This window comes from Psittacula echo, assembly GCF_963264785.1.
Source record: "Psittacula echo genome assembly, chromosome: 5".
Taxonomy (NCBI): Eukaryota; Metazoa; Chordata; class Aves; order Psittaciformes; family Psittacidae; genus Psittacula; species Psittacula echo.
In genome coordinates this window covers 90,026,423-90,042,403 of record NC_137739.1, presented here as the reverse complement: position 1 = coordinate 90,042,403, position 15,981 = coordinate 90,026,423, and the positions used below count along the sequence as shown (strand labels likewise).

Here is a 15,981-nt window from a genome sequence, read left to right as displayed (position 1 = left end):
CGTGGCAGTGGTTCACGGGGTGCAATGGCCTGAGAAGCTCAGGGACATTGTTTGGCTCTTTCTGTGCACGCGGTTCTGTTCTGACCACTCTGAGCTCTGCAGGTGCATTTGGGAGGTGAAAGTGTAGCATTAAACTGGGGCTAAGCCAGAACCTTTCCCTGCACCACCCCCAAGCATAACCCGGGGAGCAACCCAACATTAAACCAAGCATTGAAGCTCGAGGGTTGCGAACCAGCCTCAGCTGAAGCGCTGAGCATGCAGTCACTCACAGGATGTGCCTTGGCTCCTGGACAGATGCTCTGGAGCAGTTGATGGTTGATTCCACTGCTGGGCTCTGCCTGTGCAATAGGCACGAACTTGAGCTTCTCACTGGAGCGGGGCCAGAGCAGGGCAATGGAGCTGGTGCAGGGCCTGGAGCCCAAGTGTGATGGGGAAGGGCTGAGGGACCTGGGGGGTTCAGTCTGGAGAAGAGAAGGCTCAGGGGGGACCTGATGGCTCCCTCCAACTGCCTGACAGGAGGATGGAGCCAGGAGGGGCTGGGCTCTGCTCCCAAGGAACAAGGGATGGGACAAGAGGAACCGGCCTCAAGCTGCACCAGGGCAGGTTTGGATGGAGCTGAGGAACAATTCCTGCCCCAAAGGGTTGTGGTGCTGCCCTGGGGTATGCACAGTACCTCTGCTGAGCACGTCTGGGAATGAGCAGGACATCAACATGGTGCTGTGATCCCACCTCTCCCTGGGACAGTGCTTACAGGGAGGGTAAGGAGCAGCAAAGGAGGTGGTGTCGGGGACAGTGTGTGCCCCTGAGGAGATGGGAGGTTACAGAAACCCCTCGGGTGAGAGCGGCAGAAGAATGGAACTCATTTATTACTAAATGGTTAACATTGCACTGATTCCAAATGTCAGCAGCTTGAGGTGGCCGCAGTGACCAGGCCCCAGGGCAGCCAGACCCAGGCAGCTTGTCCCTGATGAGCAGAGGCTGCATCTGCACAATGACCACTGTGAGCCTGCAGACTGAGGACAGTGTCTGAGGAGGAGCTGCTGGAGGTGGGAGATGCTCTGCCCTGCGGGGAGCTGGAAGACTTGGCTCCAGGTTCTCCTGCCTTCAGGCCTGACCCTCACAGCACTTCCAGCTCTGGCTCCCTGAGAGCCCAAACCCTCTGAGGGTCCCTGAGGTTGGATGGCTCGGGAAGAGGGAGCCCCAAACAGCAGCTGGGTGCTTGCACCTCCTCTGACGTGCAGGTCCTGGTGTGTACTGGGGCGGTGCTGGGCTGGTGGGGTGGCAGCCGGAGCCACGGGAGGGGAAAGTCTCTCTTAGTGGTGCCAGATGAGGAGGGAGCAGCGCTCGGTGCCTGCGATGGCCGCTCTGCGGTCTCGGGTAGGAAAACCTTCACGTGGGCTCTGCTCCGGCACCGAGGCGCTGGTGCGGGGCTGGTGGCCTCTGCCATGGCTCCACCAGGATCGCCTGCTCTGCCCGTGCTGGTGTCACCGCGGCTCCTCTGCGCAGCGCCCGTCGCTCTCCAGCAGCTCCTATTTGAACTTGGCATCCAGCTAAAACCAGAGCAACCACAGTGTCGGCTGGCACCTTCCAGCTCCCATCAGCAACGCTTCCCAGCACCAAACCCCACCGTGAGGAGCAGTTTGGGGTTTGTGCTTTACCCCATTGGCATCACTTCATCCTCCAGGATCTGGAGCAGCACAAGCATAAACCAAGGGCTGGTCTCGCACAATGCAGAATGGTTTGTGGTGGAAAGCAAAAGCCTGACCCTTCCTGCATATCCCAACCCTAGCATCTGCTGCGGGTAAGAACAACCCGAGTGCTGGATTGGAATCTTGAAGCCAGCTTTTGCCCTGGGTTGAAGAAGTCGCACAGGGAAGGTGCATCTGTTAAATACAACTGGCTTCTCACTGCAGGGAGCAGGCAGCAGCGCTGTGCCCCTGTGCACAAGTGGAGGCTGGCCCAGCCCAGGAGCTACAACTGCTGCTGAAATTAAAGCAGCCTAGGAAGTGTTTGATGCCAGATGTGAAAGGATCTTCCCAGCAGCCCTAAGGCAGTGCAATAACCACCCCTAGCACTGAACTCAGGGTCTTTAAGAGCTTGCTCTCGTATCATTTCTTACTCCTGAAGATCTCAGATCCCGGTGTAAGAATGGGGGCACAGGGAAATAAAGGATCAACAGGGAAAAAAGAGACCTAAATCATCAATGGGGAAAAGTCTTTAGTTAACAAATGTGCTGTGGGGTGGAGTGAGCACCCTGTGGCCTGGCTGGCACCACTGCACCTTGTCCAGTCTCACACAGCACCATTGGAGCCTCCCTTTGTTACTGCTGTTACTTCTCCAGTGACCAGAAAACCCACTAGAAATGGAACCAAAGCAATGAAGTGAATGCACAGAGAGAGGGAAGCTGCACTGAGGTGATGCCCGGCCCTTGCTTTAGCTCAGTAACTTCATGTTCATTTGCCATCAGCAGTGTCCCAGCCTCCTGGCCAGGGAGAAAGCAGCTTAAACCCAGCTCAGAGCAGCAGCTCAGGCTGCTGGAGCCTTCCACACCAGGCACTGCTTCAGGAGCACCCCTGTTCCGTGTCGCTGGTGCTGAGTCCTGCTGATCCTCACACAGGGGATGGGGATGTTCTCACCAGGCCCTGCCAGCTCAGGAGCTGCACCTTCACCTGCGGAGCTCTGTTGGTGCGTTTGGGAACAAGCCAACACCCAGAGGAAATCAATGGAAACCTTTGCAGCATCCAAGTGGGTCACAGCTTGGAGAAGCCCCAGTGGGCTCCCACCCAGCCCAGAGCCTGGCCCTTCCCCTGCTCTCTCTGTTTCACCTGAGGTTGGTGCATCCTCCCCTCCGGTGCCACTGAAGCACCAGGCCACGCGCTCACCCTCCCTGCAAAGCAGCCCTGGGGTTGGGTTTGGGGTCTCTTGTTGGGTTTTAACCTTTCTGCACCTCTCTGGGGCCCTGTGAGTGCAGGCTGCGGGCCAGGCAGTGTCTGTGGAGCAAGTGCAGCCCCTGCACCATCAACCTGCTCCCGCGGCACAACTCCAGCCTGAGGCAGGAAGAGGCTGAGGGAGGGAGATGCGGCTCTGAGCCCTTCCCACCTTTTCTTTCTCCTTCTGGATGAGCGCCTGCAGCTCCCGGCTCCAGCCCAGCAGCTCCACCAGCGCCTGCACCCCGCGGACCACGTCCCCGAGCTGGGCCACATCGTTGTGGCGCTGCCGCCAGGCAAAGGGGCCCACGAGCTCTCTGTTGATGAGCACCCGGGGAACGGAGCCGCGCACGGCCCCGGCCAGGCTGGCAAAGGGCTCCACCTGCAAGCGGAGGGGCAGGGAGAGCATCACCCACTGAGGGCACGAATTCAGCCCACGCTGAGCTGTGAGCCCTGTGTGGAACCCATCCCCACTGTGGGTGTCACCGGGGACCTTCCCTGGGGTCCCACAAAGCTCATCTCTTGCTCTGCTTTCACAGAGCACAGGGGGTTTCCAGAGGGTCTTGGGTGCAGGCACCCCCCTTCTCTCCTGCCACCTCAAACTCTACCTCCATAACCCTGCTTCTTGCCTTCTCCTCTAACCCCTTCTCCTCCAGGCTCCCCCCAGGCCTTTCGTGTCCCCCTGGGCCGCAGACCTCCAGGGATGTTCCGATGACGAAGAGCAGGTCAGCCATGGGGAAATCGGCCAAGTGCAGAAGGAAGCGCTGCGGGAGCTCCTCGCCGAAGAACACGATGTCGGGTTTGATGACCCCGGTGCAGACGGGGCAGCGAGGGACCCTGTCTGCCATCACGTCCCCCTGCAGCGAGAGTGAGCCCACAGCCAGGGCCAGCACCACCACAGCCCCAAGCCCCAGCCCCTCCAACGAGCCCCTGGGCCTGAGGGCAGTCACAGCCCTGCAAAGCTCCTCCTCCTCTTCCTCTCATTGACGTGTGGCATCACCCATCTGCGAGCACTCACCCTGAAGTCCTCTCCTGGGAAGTTCTTTCGACACATGGTGCAAGAGGCAGTGGCAAAGGTGCCGTGGGCTTCCACCAGCCTGTCGGGAGGGATCCCAGCAACTGGGCACAGCACATGGGAAAGGACCAGCTCAGCACGGGGTGAAACCAGGAACTCCACTAGGCCCGTCCCAGCCCTGCCTCCTGCTCTGCTTCCCACCCTTATCCCTTCCCTGCCTGCTGCTGAGCAATGGGGAAGGGAGAGCTCACCCCGCTCCAGCCCATCGATGTTCTGGGTGTAGAGGCGCAGGAGGAGCCCCTTGTCGTGCAGCAGCCTCAGGAAGTAGTGGGCATAGTTGGGTCTGTAGTTGCCGGGGTAGAGCTCCTTGGCCAGAGTGAAAAAGGGCTTGGGGTTGATAAAGAAATAGGCGAGTTCAAAGATGGCCTCTGGGTAGGGGATGTTGTACTGCTCCAGGTTACTGTAGAGCCCGCTCCCTGGGGACCTGCAGAGCAGAGAGGGGCTGGAGCCAGGGTGCAGAAGGGATGAGGCAGTGACAGTGGTGGATGTGCTCTGCTCTGGGGCCAGGCTGAGAGAGCTGGGCTGGGGCAGCCTGGACAAGAGAAGGCTCCTGAAGGGGAGACCTGAGAGCAGCTCCAGTGCCTAAAGGGGCTGCAGGAAACCTGGAGAGGGGCTTGGGACAAGGGCCTGTAGGGACAGGCCAAGGGGAATGGCTTTAACCTGCCCGAGGGGAGACTGAGATGAGCTCTTAGGCAGAAGCTCTTCCCTGTGAGGGTGCTGAGGCGCTGGCCCAGGGTGCCCAGAGAAGCTGTGGCTGCCCCATCCCTGGCAGTGTTCAAGGCCAGGTTGGACACAGGGGCTTGGAGCAAGCTGCTCCAGTGGAAGGGGTCCCTGCCTGTGGCAGGGGTTGGAGCTGGAGGAGCTTTAAGGTCCCTTCCAACCCAAACCAAGGAATGGCCCCAAGCCTGGCTGGAAAAGGAGGAGCAGCAGGAATGGGGACTCCTGTGCCCACCCTGGCACAGAAAAACAAAACTGGAGGGTGAGAGGGGCAGGGACCAGCACCAAGCTGAGATCTTGGCTCTTCCAGCACTGATGAGGGAATTAGTGGAGGCGGTACCTGAAGTCGGGGATGCCGCTGGGGGTGCTGATCCCGGCTCCAGCCATCACCACCACCCGGTGACATTCCTTCTTCCGCAGGAGCTCTGCCACATCCCGCAGGGTGAGCGGCTGCTTCCCTCCGTCATCTCCCCACCGGCCCAGCCCCAGGACGGCTCTGGCAGCCGCAGACAGGGAGAGAGGCCTTGTCCCTGGGATCCTGCTGGGAACAGGGGGAAGCACAGCCCGGGCTGGCAGCGGCTCAGCTGGAAACTGCCTTGGCGCTTCCGTCCGCCCAACCCAGACCCGGGAGCCGGTATCTCCATTGGGCTCTATGCGGACCTCAAATACATCCCCGGTACCCTGTGAGCGGGGTGTGGGGACAGGGGTGGGCACGGGGCTGCGGAACAGCCGCACTGGGGCTCCCCGGTTGATTTACGCTGCTCGGGGGGTACAGAACCCTTCCGTGTACGGAGTTCAAGGGGTTCCCGCAGGGTGATGCTGTGTCTGGGGACAGCGCTGCCCCGGTTACCGGCGGCATCTTCATCTGTTCCCCATGGCCGGTGCCGGAGGAGCCGCAGGTCAGCACCGGGGCTGAACCGTCCCTATCGGCGCCCGACGGGGCAGGGGCAGGCGGGAGCCGCCGGGTCCTCGTTAACGCCAAGGCGCTGCCCCACTGACCGTGCTCCGGGGCTGCACCTGCAGCCCCCGCTGTCCCCCGGTCGATCCCCGCTCCCCCGGGGCCTGCCTCACCTCGGGACCGGAGGGGATCTCCTCAGCCACGCGCTCCCACCCCAAGGGCCCGGCCCGGCCCCCCGGTGCCCCGGTCCCACGTACCTGCGAGCGGCGGGGCCCGCGGCGCTGAGCGGGAGCCGGGCCGGGCCCGCCCCCCCCGCGGGGCCGCGCTCCCGCAGGCTCCGCCAGGCTGCAAGGGAAGAACCGGTGAGGGGGGGACCCCGCAGCGCCCCCCGGTGCTCCCCTCGCACCGCCCCCCCCGCGCTCACCGGCCGCCAGCAGCCCCCGCCGCGCCCCGCGCTCCATGGCCGCGCTCCCTGCCCCGCGCTACCGCAGTGCCCCGAGTAGGAGCGCGCAGCCGCCGCCGCGTCCCGCCTCGGCCCGGGCCCGCTGCGAGCCCCGCTCCCGGCCGGTGCGGGGGATCCGGGGGGGGCCCTGTTGGGGCGTGGGGGGGGGGCTTGGGGTGCGTGATGCGTTGCCATGGTTACCGCGGTGCGGGGGGGGATCACCGCGGAGCACTACGGTACCCGGCGTGCCCAGCGCGGGCCGGAAGTGAGTGTGCAGGTCGGGAGCGCGGCCCGCAGCGGAGCCGGTGCCGCCATGAAGGACGTGCCGGGCTTCCTGCAGCAGAGCCAGAGCCAGAGCGCGGGCCCGGGCCAGGCCGCCGTGTGGCACCGCCTCGAGGAGCTTTACAACAAGAAGTGAGTGGGGCCGGGCGCTGCCGAGGCACCGGGACCTCCGCGGGGCCCAGCGGCCCCGGGCACACCGGGCTCGGGGGCTGAAGAGCGCTCCCCGGGGGGGAGCCCTCGGTCCCGGTGGGCGCTTGCGCAGCGCGGGGGCTGATTCCGCGTTACCCCTGGTTCGTGCCCTCGGGATTGGTCTGTGCCAGCGGGGTTCGTTCGTGCTTTGTCCGCGTGGGTAACGGCGGGACGGGAATGTCGGGATGGGAATGTCGGGACAGGGATGTCGGGACGGGAATGTCGGGACAGGGATGTTGGGATGGGAATGTCGGGATGGGAATGTCGGGACATGGATATCGGGATAGGAATGTCGGGACAGGGATGTTGGGATGGGAATGTCGGGACATGGATGTCGGGATGGGAATGTCGGGACAGGGATGTCGGGACGGGAATGTCGGGATGGGAATGTCGGGACATGGATGTCGTGATGGGAATGTCGGGACAGGGATGTTGGGATGGGAATGTCGGGTGTGGGGCGCGGAGCCGGTGCAGGGCCCCAGCTCAGGGGGTGGTTCCTGTTTCCGAAGGCTCTGGCACCAGCTGACTCTGCAGGTCCTGGACTTCGTGCAGGACCCCTGCTTCGCCCAAGGGGATGGACTCATCAAGGTGAGGGCTGCGCTGCTCCTATGCGGCCATAGCGAAGGGAAACGGCGGTGGTGCGGGACCGGCGAACCCGACTGCGCCAGGCCCGCTGAGCTGGGTTAATGCCAGTTTCTGGGTGGGAGCCTGCAGGCCATGGGGGTGGTGGCGGTTGGCCAGGATTGAAGGTGTCAGTTTTAGAAGCTTTAAATGATCCTTTAGTCTCATTCATCGAAGGGGTTTTTTGGGGGGTGTTGCAGGGGGAGCCTTTTTCTTTCCTTTTTGTTACAAGGGGTTTGCAGCCACACGTGGGGATGGGTTGGGGGGGCCACGAATACTTCAGGGTATTTGAGAGGTTGTTCCACCCATTGGGAGCTTCTTCCATTCACAGCCATAAGAACACGCTCAGCACACTCACATCTTGTCTGGGTGCTACAAGTACTTTGTGGGCTTGGGTTGAAATTGGGTTTCCCAGGAGATAGTTGTTTCCATGACAAAGAGCCAAGGGTCTTTAGAGCCTCTCTGGAATGGGTGCAGGGAGCACTGGGAAAGCCTTAGCCCTGTGCTTGTTGTACAGCAGGGGCCAGCCTAGAGCAGGAGGTGCTGGATGTGGTGAATCCTGGACCTCTCCCTGCAAACAGGAGGAGGCTGCAGGGACAGAACTGGCTGAAATGAGCAGGTTTTGGTTCCTGGGGTCTGTACAGAGCCCACATCCCTATTGGATGCCCTCTGCTTTGTTGAGAAAATGGAGCACAGTGGAAGTGGGTGTTGGAGCAGACCTGAAATACTCCCTTGCCCTGACTGTTGGTGTCTTTGTACCTGCAGCTCTATGAGAACTTCATCAGCGAGTTTGAGCACAGGTGAGTTTGTTTGCTGGAGCCCTCAGTCACCTCCTGCTGCCTGACACCACTCTGACAGTGAGCTTTGTGTTCCAGGGTGAACCCCTTGTCCCTGGTGGAGATCATTCTCCATGTGGTCAGGCAGATGACAGGTAAGCGTCCTCACCTCCTGCTCACTGTGTTTGTGACAGCAGATGTCTGTGAAGTTACAGTTAATAGTAACAGCCCTTAACCAGTTAATAGTAAGAGCTAAACCTTCAGCGTTAGCCTGTTGTCCTGCTGGTGTATTGAAAGGGGAGGACATCAGCTCAGAAAGTATAATTGCTGCTCCATGGGGTAGCGGGTCTGTCTTTGCTGGAGGAAAGGCTGGTGAGCAGCAAGCCCGGGCTGCAGAGAGCAGCACCTTTGGGCAGTAAACTATAGAAAACACCTTCCAGTCTTCAGGAGTCCAGTATCTGTAGGTTGAGGTTTAGTTCCAGTAGGAATTCCTGATATTGCTGCTTTTCTCCTCTACTTCAGATCCCAACGTGGCCCTTACTTTCCTGGAAAAGACTCGGGAAAAGGTATGTTTGCAACTGCTCTTTCTGGCAGTTCACTTGCAGGGATCGTTTTCTATGTGGGCATTTGTGGTGCAGCTGAGGGAGGAGGATGTGTGTGTGTGTTAAAGCTGTGCTGGAGGATACCACAGCAGCTCTGTGTTGCCGTGCAGGAGCACGTTGGCAGATGCAGCACAGCCTGGGTTGAAGGGCCCCTTGGCTGCAGGGCTGGGGGCAGCTCTGAGCACGTGTCTGTGCCCTGCAGGTGAAGAGCAGTGATGAAGCTGTCATCCTGTGTAAAACAGCCATTGGGGCGCTGAAGCTCAACATTGGAGACCTCCAGGTCACCAAGGTGAGGGGGAGGCTCGAGTGGTTGCGTGGTTTGGGGCAGTGACACCACAGCATGGCCGTGCCTGTGGCTGGGCTTTGGTCTTGGGTGAGATGATGATAGATTTGCAGCTCCTGGGGGTTCCGGGAGGAGCTGCACTTCTGCCTTTTATCCTGTAGGCCATGTGAAAGCACATAGAGTGCTTCTGGCCAAACCTCTGAGGTTTCAGTGAGGTCCTGATGCAGCATTTGAGGTGCTTTTGCTTATTGCTGGTCACTGCAGCACTGATGTGCCCCACTGGGGAGGGAGGACAAGCACCTTGACCTATTCCAGCTTGCAGCTTGGAGACTGTCATGAATTCAGCAGTGTTGCTGCTTGCTGGTGAGCTGCTGACCATGGACTAGTGCATTGTTCCCTGTGGGGTTCCATCTCCTGGCTTTGTTTAGAACCGTCTCTGAAACCTGAGATGAGTTTTCATGCAGTGCAGCTTTAAGTTGCTCAGAGCAAGCACGGAGTTGTTGGGTTTGGTCGGTGTGGGTACTTGTAAAGCATGTCTGTACATGCAGGTACAGCTGCAGGGTCATGTTCTGGGAGGTGTGGGTTTGTTTTGTGGTTTTACCCAACTCCTGTGTAAGAGGAGAATGCCACAGCTTTATCTTTAGTGCTGTGTAGTGGCTGTGCCCTCATCTGCCTCTTTACTACCATGTGGCTGTTGCTTGTGGTCCACATGAGGCTGCTGTAGCCCTTACAGTGATTTAGAAGGCTGGGAGTGGGGGGGGGTGAGGGGACCTTCACCTGTCACAACCAGGCCTTCACCCTCCTGCAGGAGACCATTGAGGAGGTGGAGGAGATGCTGAACAACCTCCCCGGGGTGACCTCGGTTCACAGCCGCTTCTACGACCTCTCCAGCAAGTACTACCAGACCATCGGGAACCACGCCTCTTACTACAAGGATGCTCTGCGGTTCCTGGGCTGCATTGACGTCAAGGACCTGCCGGGTAACTCCTCCTCTGCCCAGCACAGGAGCCCCAGCTTTCACTCTTTGCTTTATCCCTTCAGTTGAAGTGAAGGCACTGGCGCTTTCTCAATGTATTTTGAATTGGCTGTACTTGGGCCAGGGTTTAGCTATGAAGAGGAGCCCACAAGAAGAATCAGCTGAGTAGGATTGTGCTCCTAACCTGCACTGAGGTGATGGGGGGCAGGAAGTGCCCCCAGCAGAAGAGTTTGTTCTGGTTCCCCGAATCCTCACTATAGATTCAAAGGGTGCCTCTTCTGTGCTGCGGCTGTGGCTGCTGCAGGCTGAGCTTCATGCCTGGGGAGGAGGAGGCTGGGAGTGACTTAATGCAGGCACAGAGAGGAGGCTGAGGGAGGGGTTGGTGGGGCTTAGGTGCTGTTTCATCCACACTTCATCCACGTGTTGCTTTGTGGTGTTTTCCTCCCAGCATCAGAGCAGCAGGAGAGAGCCTTTACCCTGGGGCTGGCCGGGCTCTTGGGAGAAGGAGTTTACAACTTTGGGGAGCTGGTGAGTTGCTGCTGCACCACTTCAGCTGCTCTCAGGAGTTGGTTTTACCCCACTGACACCATCCTGCCTGTGCTGCAGCTCATGCACCCTGTCCTGGAGTCGCTGAGGAGCACGGACCGGCAGTGGCTCATTGACACCCTCTATGCCTTCAACAGCGGGAACGTCGAGACCTTCCAGGCCCTGAAGTCAGCGTGGGGCCAGCAGGTGAGTGGAGCTGTTCCAGTGCTGCAGGCCTGGGCTCGGGCTTACAGAGGGACACTGGATCCTTACCTGAAGAATTCTGGTCACTGGTGTAGTTTCAAGCACAGCACAGTGATGCTTCTCTCACCTCGATATGTGGTGGTTGGTTTTGGCTTCCCTCTTTGCCTGGTTGATTGAGAGAAGTAAAGAGAGATCTCTTGTGATCCAAGGGCAAAGTAAACCCATCGTGTGGTCCTGCAGAGGAAGATAATCCCTGATGTCATTTCCATAATGCTGCTCACTCCCAGTATTGAACTGCTTCCAGTGTGAGACAGTGGCTGTCCCTTGTGTTCTGGGAAGCTTGAGGAGTGGGGTGTTGGGTGCTAACTGCACTGGCTGTACCAGACCTCACTGACACAGCTGTAGTTCACAGGTTAACTTGTGTCAAAGTAATGATGAATTTACTTGTTCCATTCCCTCCCCTTCCAGCCAGATCTGGCTGCAAACGAAGCGCTGCTGCTGCAGAAGATTCAGCTCTTATGTCTAATGGAGGTGAGCTGGGAGCTGGGGCCTGTTACAGATGTGGGAGATGGGAGGGGGCTGCTCCAGCTGCTGTTTGGTGTGGGTGAAACAATCTGTTCCCTGCTGTGCTCCTTCACCCATGCCACAAGGAGCTCGTGGGCTTCAGTAGTTGGCTGCCAAGGTTGCCTGTAGATGGTGCCAGAAGGCAAGTGGTGCTGGGGAAAGGCTGCTGCTGTGTGCACTGCTTATTGGGAGTCCCGGGGGGGGTGAGCTCCTTCAGGCAGGGTGTGGAGGTGGGGAAGGAAGGAGCAAGCTTTGTGCCTTGAGGATGGTACCTGAAGGGACAACTCTGAGAGTGTTCCCGAAACAAAGGTTTCTAAACCACACTGAAAATCTTCGTTCCCAAACAGTTTCAGACTCTTTCTTTCCTGTCACTTTGCCTCCCTGGCCCTGGATCTTCCAAAGCTCAATATTGAGTTATCTGAAGCATCGTATGTGTTTGTATACCCCCATGTATCAATATGTGTGTATGTTAATGTGTGTGCACATTCCACTTCTGGTGTGTTACTGTAAACCCAAAGGTCCTGTGTTGCCTCAGGGATCTGATCGTGCTGAGGTGTTTTGGCCCTGGCTGATGTGCTCTGTGTGTCTGTGCTGGGTGGTTGCCCCAGCAGGGTGGGTGTGCAGGAGGCAGCGGTGCTCCTCCTCTCTGCTCACATCAGTGTGTTTGCCCTTGGAGCATCCTGGTTAAAGGGGAGAAGTGCAGGAGCTGGGGCAAGCAGAGCAGGGCAGCACGGGGCTGGGGACTCACTTGTTCTCTGTTTGCTTGCCTGCAGATGACCTTCACGCGTCCAGCCAACCACAGGCAGCTCACCTTCGAGGAGATTGCCAGGAGTGCCAAAGTCACTGTGAACGAGGTGAGCTCAGCTGCAGACACCAGCGTGGCACTTGTGGAGCTCTCAGGTGCCTGGATGGAGCTGCTCCATAGGCGAACTCCAGTTTGAAATGTTCTCCCTGCTCTTGTGCGTTTGGAGAACCCTTTAAGAAGGGATTGGCTGCTTTGGTGCTCCTGGTTCTTGGTTAATGCATTTCTGAGGATCCTCAGTGCTGGTGTTCAGCTGCAGGAGAGCTCTGGAGGTCATCTCTTCCCACCTGCTCTGGAAGAGGCCTCTGGGTTAGGCTGTGCAGGGCCCTGCCTGCTTTGAGTGTTTCCAGCAAGGGGAAATGTCACCCATGTTTAATTTTTGTCATGGTGAAGAGTTCCCTGCTGTTACCCAGGTGGGATCTGAGCTGAAGCAGATCCTGCTGTGCCCTCTGTCCTTTACTGGGCGGCCCTGTGAGAACAGTTCCTCCTCTCTTCCGTGTTACTGGGGGCTAGAAAACCGTGGTGAGGTTCCCCCAAGCAACCTCTTACCCAGGCTGAACAAATGTTTCTTCACAGTGTCAGGGCCTTGGTGGCCCTTGGCTGGGCTCTCCCCAGTCCTGCAGTGTCCCCTTGCACTGGAAGGGGTGATGCAGAACTGATGCAGTGATGCAGCTTTGCTCTGCAAGTGCTGAGTGGAGTCACCGGGACACGGTTCCCCTTTGTGGCTCCTGCTGACCCGCAGGCTCTGCTCCTTCCCCTCAGAGGCCACTTTGAGTATATTTGGAGTATACCACGTGTAGCTCCCTCTGTGCTGCTGCTTGGGGTTGTTGCAGGACTCTGCTCATCCTCGCTGTGCTTCATGTTAGTGCAATCTGTTGAGGTTTCTCACAGTATCACAGGATGTTAGAGATTGGAAGGGACCTCAAAAGATCATCTAGTCCAATCCCCCTGCCAGAGCAGGAACACCTAGATAAGGTTACACAGGAATGTGTCCAGGTGGGTTTTGAATGTCTCCAGAGAAGGAGACTCCACAACCCCCCTGGGCAGCCTGTTCCAGTGTTCCGTCACCCTCACTGAGAAGTTTCTTCTCAAGTTTAAGTGGAACCTCTTGTGTTCCAGTTTGTACCCATTACCCCTTGTCCTATCATTGTTTGCCACTGAGAAGAGCCTGGCTCCATCCTCGTGACACTCCCCCTTTATATATTTATACACACTAATAAGGTCACCCCTCAGTCTCCTCTTCTCCAAACTATAGAGACCCAGCTCCCTCAGCCTTTCCTCATAAGGGAGATGCTCCACTCCCTTAATCATCTTAGTTGCCCTGCGCTGGACTCTCTCCAGCAGGTCCCTGTCCTTCTTGAACTGAGGGGCCCAGAACTGGACACAATATTCCAGATGCGGTCTCACCAGGGCAGAGTAGAGGGGAAGGAGGACCTCTCTCGACCTACTGACCACCCCCCTTCTAATACACCCCAGGATGCCATTGGCCTTCCTGGCCACAAGGGCACAGTGTTGGCTCATGGTCATCCTGCTGTCCACTAGGACCCCCAGGTCCCTCTCCCCTACACAGCTCTCTAACAGGTCGTTCCCCAACCTATATTGGAACCTGGGGTTGTTCCTGCCCAGATGCAGGACTCTACACTTTCCCTTGTTATATTTCATCAAGTTTCTCCCTGCCCAACTCTCCAGCCTGTCCAGGTCTCGCTGGATGGCAGCACAGCCTTCTGGCGTGTCAGCCACTCCTCCCAGCTTAGTGTCATCAGCAAACTTGCTGATAGTACACTCAATTCCCTCATCTAAATTCTCCTCTCAGTAGCTCTCATTTCCAGCACATTCACCCGGTTGTATCAGAGCTGGTGTTGCTCCCAATGGAGCTCTGCTCATGGCCAGCTGCCCGCTCGGCTTCAGGCCTCAACCACAATTGGAGCTGGGTAGGTCAGGAGGTTTTCTGCTGCTCTTGTGCTCCTCCTGTCTGCTCCGACGCTCACCACGTCATTGGCAAGGATGTGGTAGAAGGTCTTGCTAAAGGAAAGGCACAGGGCACCTTCAGCACTGACCACTGAGCAAGCTGTTTAACTTTAGAAGGCCATCACGTTGGTCAGGCACATCCCACCCCTGGCAAATCCACGTTGGCTGTTCCCAATTCCCTCATTCTTCCTGGATTTCAGAGGAAAGGAAGTGAAACTGCTCAGAGGGAAAAGGAGCCTGCTGTGTAGTTACAGCTGAGCCTCCAGGCAGGATCCTGACCTGCAGGAGGAGGGGTGTGAGCGGCTGCAGCAGCTCTTGGCTTTGCTGTGCCTGATGAACACCTCCAAAGGCAGAGCGAGTTCAGGGAGTTGCTCCTGTGGGGAATAGGTGGTTCCCAGTTGTTTCCTGGCATTCTCTGTGCTGGTTTCAGGTGGAGCTGCTGGTGATGAAGGCGCTCTCGGTGGGCTTGGTGAAGGGCAGCATCGATGAAGTGGACAAGAGGGTGCACATGACGTGGGTGCAGCCGCGTGTGCTGGACTTGCAACAGGTACTGGACACGAAGGCACAACTGATGTGTGTTGGGTGAGGTGACTGGGAGAGCTGGGAGGGGTCAGTGCTTGGGAACTGATCTCCTTGGTGCTCTTGAGGATGCTCAAGGCAGGAGGAAGTGGATCAGCTTTTCCCCATTCTTTTTTCCATCACTCCTTTAGCCCTTACCCTGCATATGTGGTGCATCGTGTGTGTTGCACTAAGCAGGAGGCAAACAGTGACACTTGTGAAAGCCGCACAAAGCACCATGGAACACAAGTGCTGTGACTGTTGTCCAGAAGGATGCAGACATCTGGGTGGTGCTTCAAGCCTTAATGCATGAACCAGTCCTGGAGTGTCAGGGTTGTGGGTGGCCAGAAAGAGGATGAGGGTGGTAAAGATGAAGGTGCTGAATATCTCAGGTGCATCCTCTTAATGTTTTGGGAGACCATGTAGGGGGCCTTCACCTCAAACCCCAAGCACACCAGTGCATGGATCACTGGCTGCAAACAATCCCTTCCGTGCCATTCCATTTAACTTCAACCATTGCTGTTCCGATGGTGTAAGATGTTCAGGAGCATCTTTTCTAGCCACATGGCAGTTGTTTGGGATCTCGGGGGTTTGTCCTTGAAGGTGGACACTGGTGCTTGCCGTGGCTGAGGGGTTGAGGTTCCTGGGGGCTTGCCTTGCAGATCAAAGGAATGAAAGACCGCCTGGAGTTCTGGTGCACGGATGTGAGGAGCATGGAGATGCTGGTGGAGCACCAAGCCCACGACATCCTGACATAGAGCACCCTGCACTGCCCCGGGAGAGCGAATCCTGCTGCTCCTGGTGCCAGCAGCACTCACCACTGACTCTGTACTGCGTTATACTGGGGGGTGGGAGAGGGGGGAGCAGCTCTGGAGGCTTGCTGGGAGGAGTAAGTGGCCTTTTGCAGTGTGAGCCTTTGGTGCTTGGAAGTGAGATTTCCCTGATCACTCACATGGGTGGCACTGCCCTGGGGGTCCCATCCTGCTCCGGGACAGGAGTTCATTCATCACACTGCTGTGGGAGGATGGGTGCTGGTGCCTGTCCCGGAGCAGAGGCTGTTTGCTGGGTAAGGGGCAGCAGAAGCTCCTTTACAGGAGCTGGAGCAGTGCCTGACGTTGTACCTGGTGTTAGGTGGTGGTACTGGCCTTAGGAGGGCACAGCTTCCCCCCTGCCCCACGGCAGCCTGAAACCAGCCTCCTCCTCCCTGGGCAGAGGGAGTTTGCTCCACCAGAGGGTTTCCCGGGATTCCTGTGCAGTGGAAGAGATTCCTGCACCTGGGGGGGTTTGTGTTCCCAGCACTGCTCCCGCGAGGCGCTGGAATAAACTTCTCTGCCTTCCCTTTCCCCTGTAGCTGTGTTTGCATTGAGCCTCTGCTCTGGTGGAAAGGACAACGGATGTGCACAGCCCATCACCACCAGCGGGGTTACTGTGTCACTTACTCAGCAGGTAGCACCCTGTGCTCTGCTTCCTTTGGGAAGCTGTAGTCCCAGTGCCTGGGAAAACCATACTGATGGAAAAGCCCTAAAGGAGGTCAGAGATGAAGAGGTTTTGTTCTCTTGCCTCTTAACAACT

The 15,981-nt window shown here is 58.0% G+C and overlaps 2 protein-coding genes across 2 annotated transcripts; one reads left to right on the top strand and one right to left on the bottom strand.

Moving 5' to 3' along the window:
* Positions 1-939: 939 nt before the first annotated feature.
* SIRT3 (sirtuin 3) lies at positions 940-5,228 on the bottom strand. The gene is made up of 6 exons (XM_080620027.1): positions 5,060-5,228; positions 4,194-4,426; positions 3,946-4,046; positions 3,623-3,784; positions 3,100-3,309; positions 940-1,550 (listed from the first exon to the last, which is right to left on the bottom strand). Exons 1-6 carry the CDS (start codon positions 5,104-5,106, stop codon positions 1,530-1,532), a joined length of 774 nt encoding a protein of 257 aa, XP_080476153.1. The 5' UTR covers positions 5,107-5,228; the 3' UTR covers positions 940-1,529.
* Positions 5,229-6,338: 1,110 nt separating this feature from the next.
* PSMD13 (proteasome 26S subunit, non-ATPase 13) lies at positions 6,339-15,759 on the top strand. The gene is made up of 13 exons (XM_080619164.1): positions 6,339-6,473; positions 7,040-7,118; positions 7,917-7,951; positions 8,027-8,082; positions 8,450-8,493; positions 8,732-8,818; positions 9,621-9,792; positions 10,237-10,316; positions 10,395-10,520; positions 10,986-11,048; positions 11,855-11,935; positions 14,282-14,398; positions 15,072-15,759. Exons 1-13 carry the CDS (start codon positions 6,373-6,375, stop codon positions 15,165-15,167), a joined length of 1,137 nt encoding a protein of 378 aa, XP_080475290.1. The 5' UTR covers positions 6,339-6,372; the 3' UTR covers positions 15,168-15,759.
* Positions 15,760-15,981: the final 222 nt, after the last annotated feature.

Excerpts from the sequence above, each read along its gene's own strand:
- SIRT3 (XM_080620027.1), bottom strand. The coding sequence starts at position 5,106 with ATGGCTGGAGCCGGGATCAGCACCCCCAGCGGCATCCCCGACTTCAG. Across the intron at positions 3,785-3,945 it reads TCCCAGGAGAGGACTTCAGG|GGGGACGTGATGGCAGACAG; the intron begins GTGAGTGCTCGC and ends CTCTCGCTGCAG. Across the intron at positions 1,551-3,099 it reads TCCAGAAGGAGAAAGAAAAG|CTGGATGCCAAGTTCAAATA; the intron begins GTGGGAAGGGCT and ends CTCTGGTTTTAG.
- PSMD13 (XM_080619164.1), top strand. The coding sequence starts at position 6,373 with ATGAAGGACGTGCCGGGCTTCCTGCAGCAGAGCCAGAGCCAGAGCGCG. Across the intron at positions 6,474-7,039 it reads GAGGAGCTTTACAACAAGAA|GCTCTGGCACCAGCTGACTC; the intron begins GTGAGTGGGGCC and ends CTGTTTCCGAAG. Across the intron at positions 9,793-10,236 it reads TGACGTCAAGGACCTGCCGG|CATCAGAGCAGCAGGAGAGA; the intron begins GTAACTCCTCCT and ends TTTTCCTCCCAG.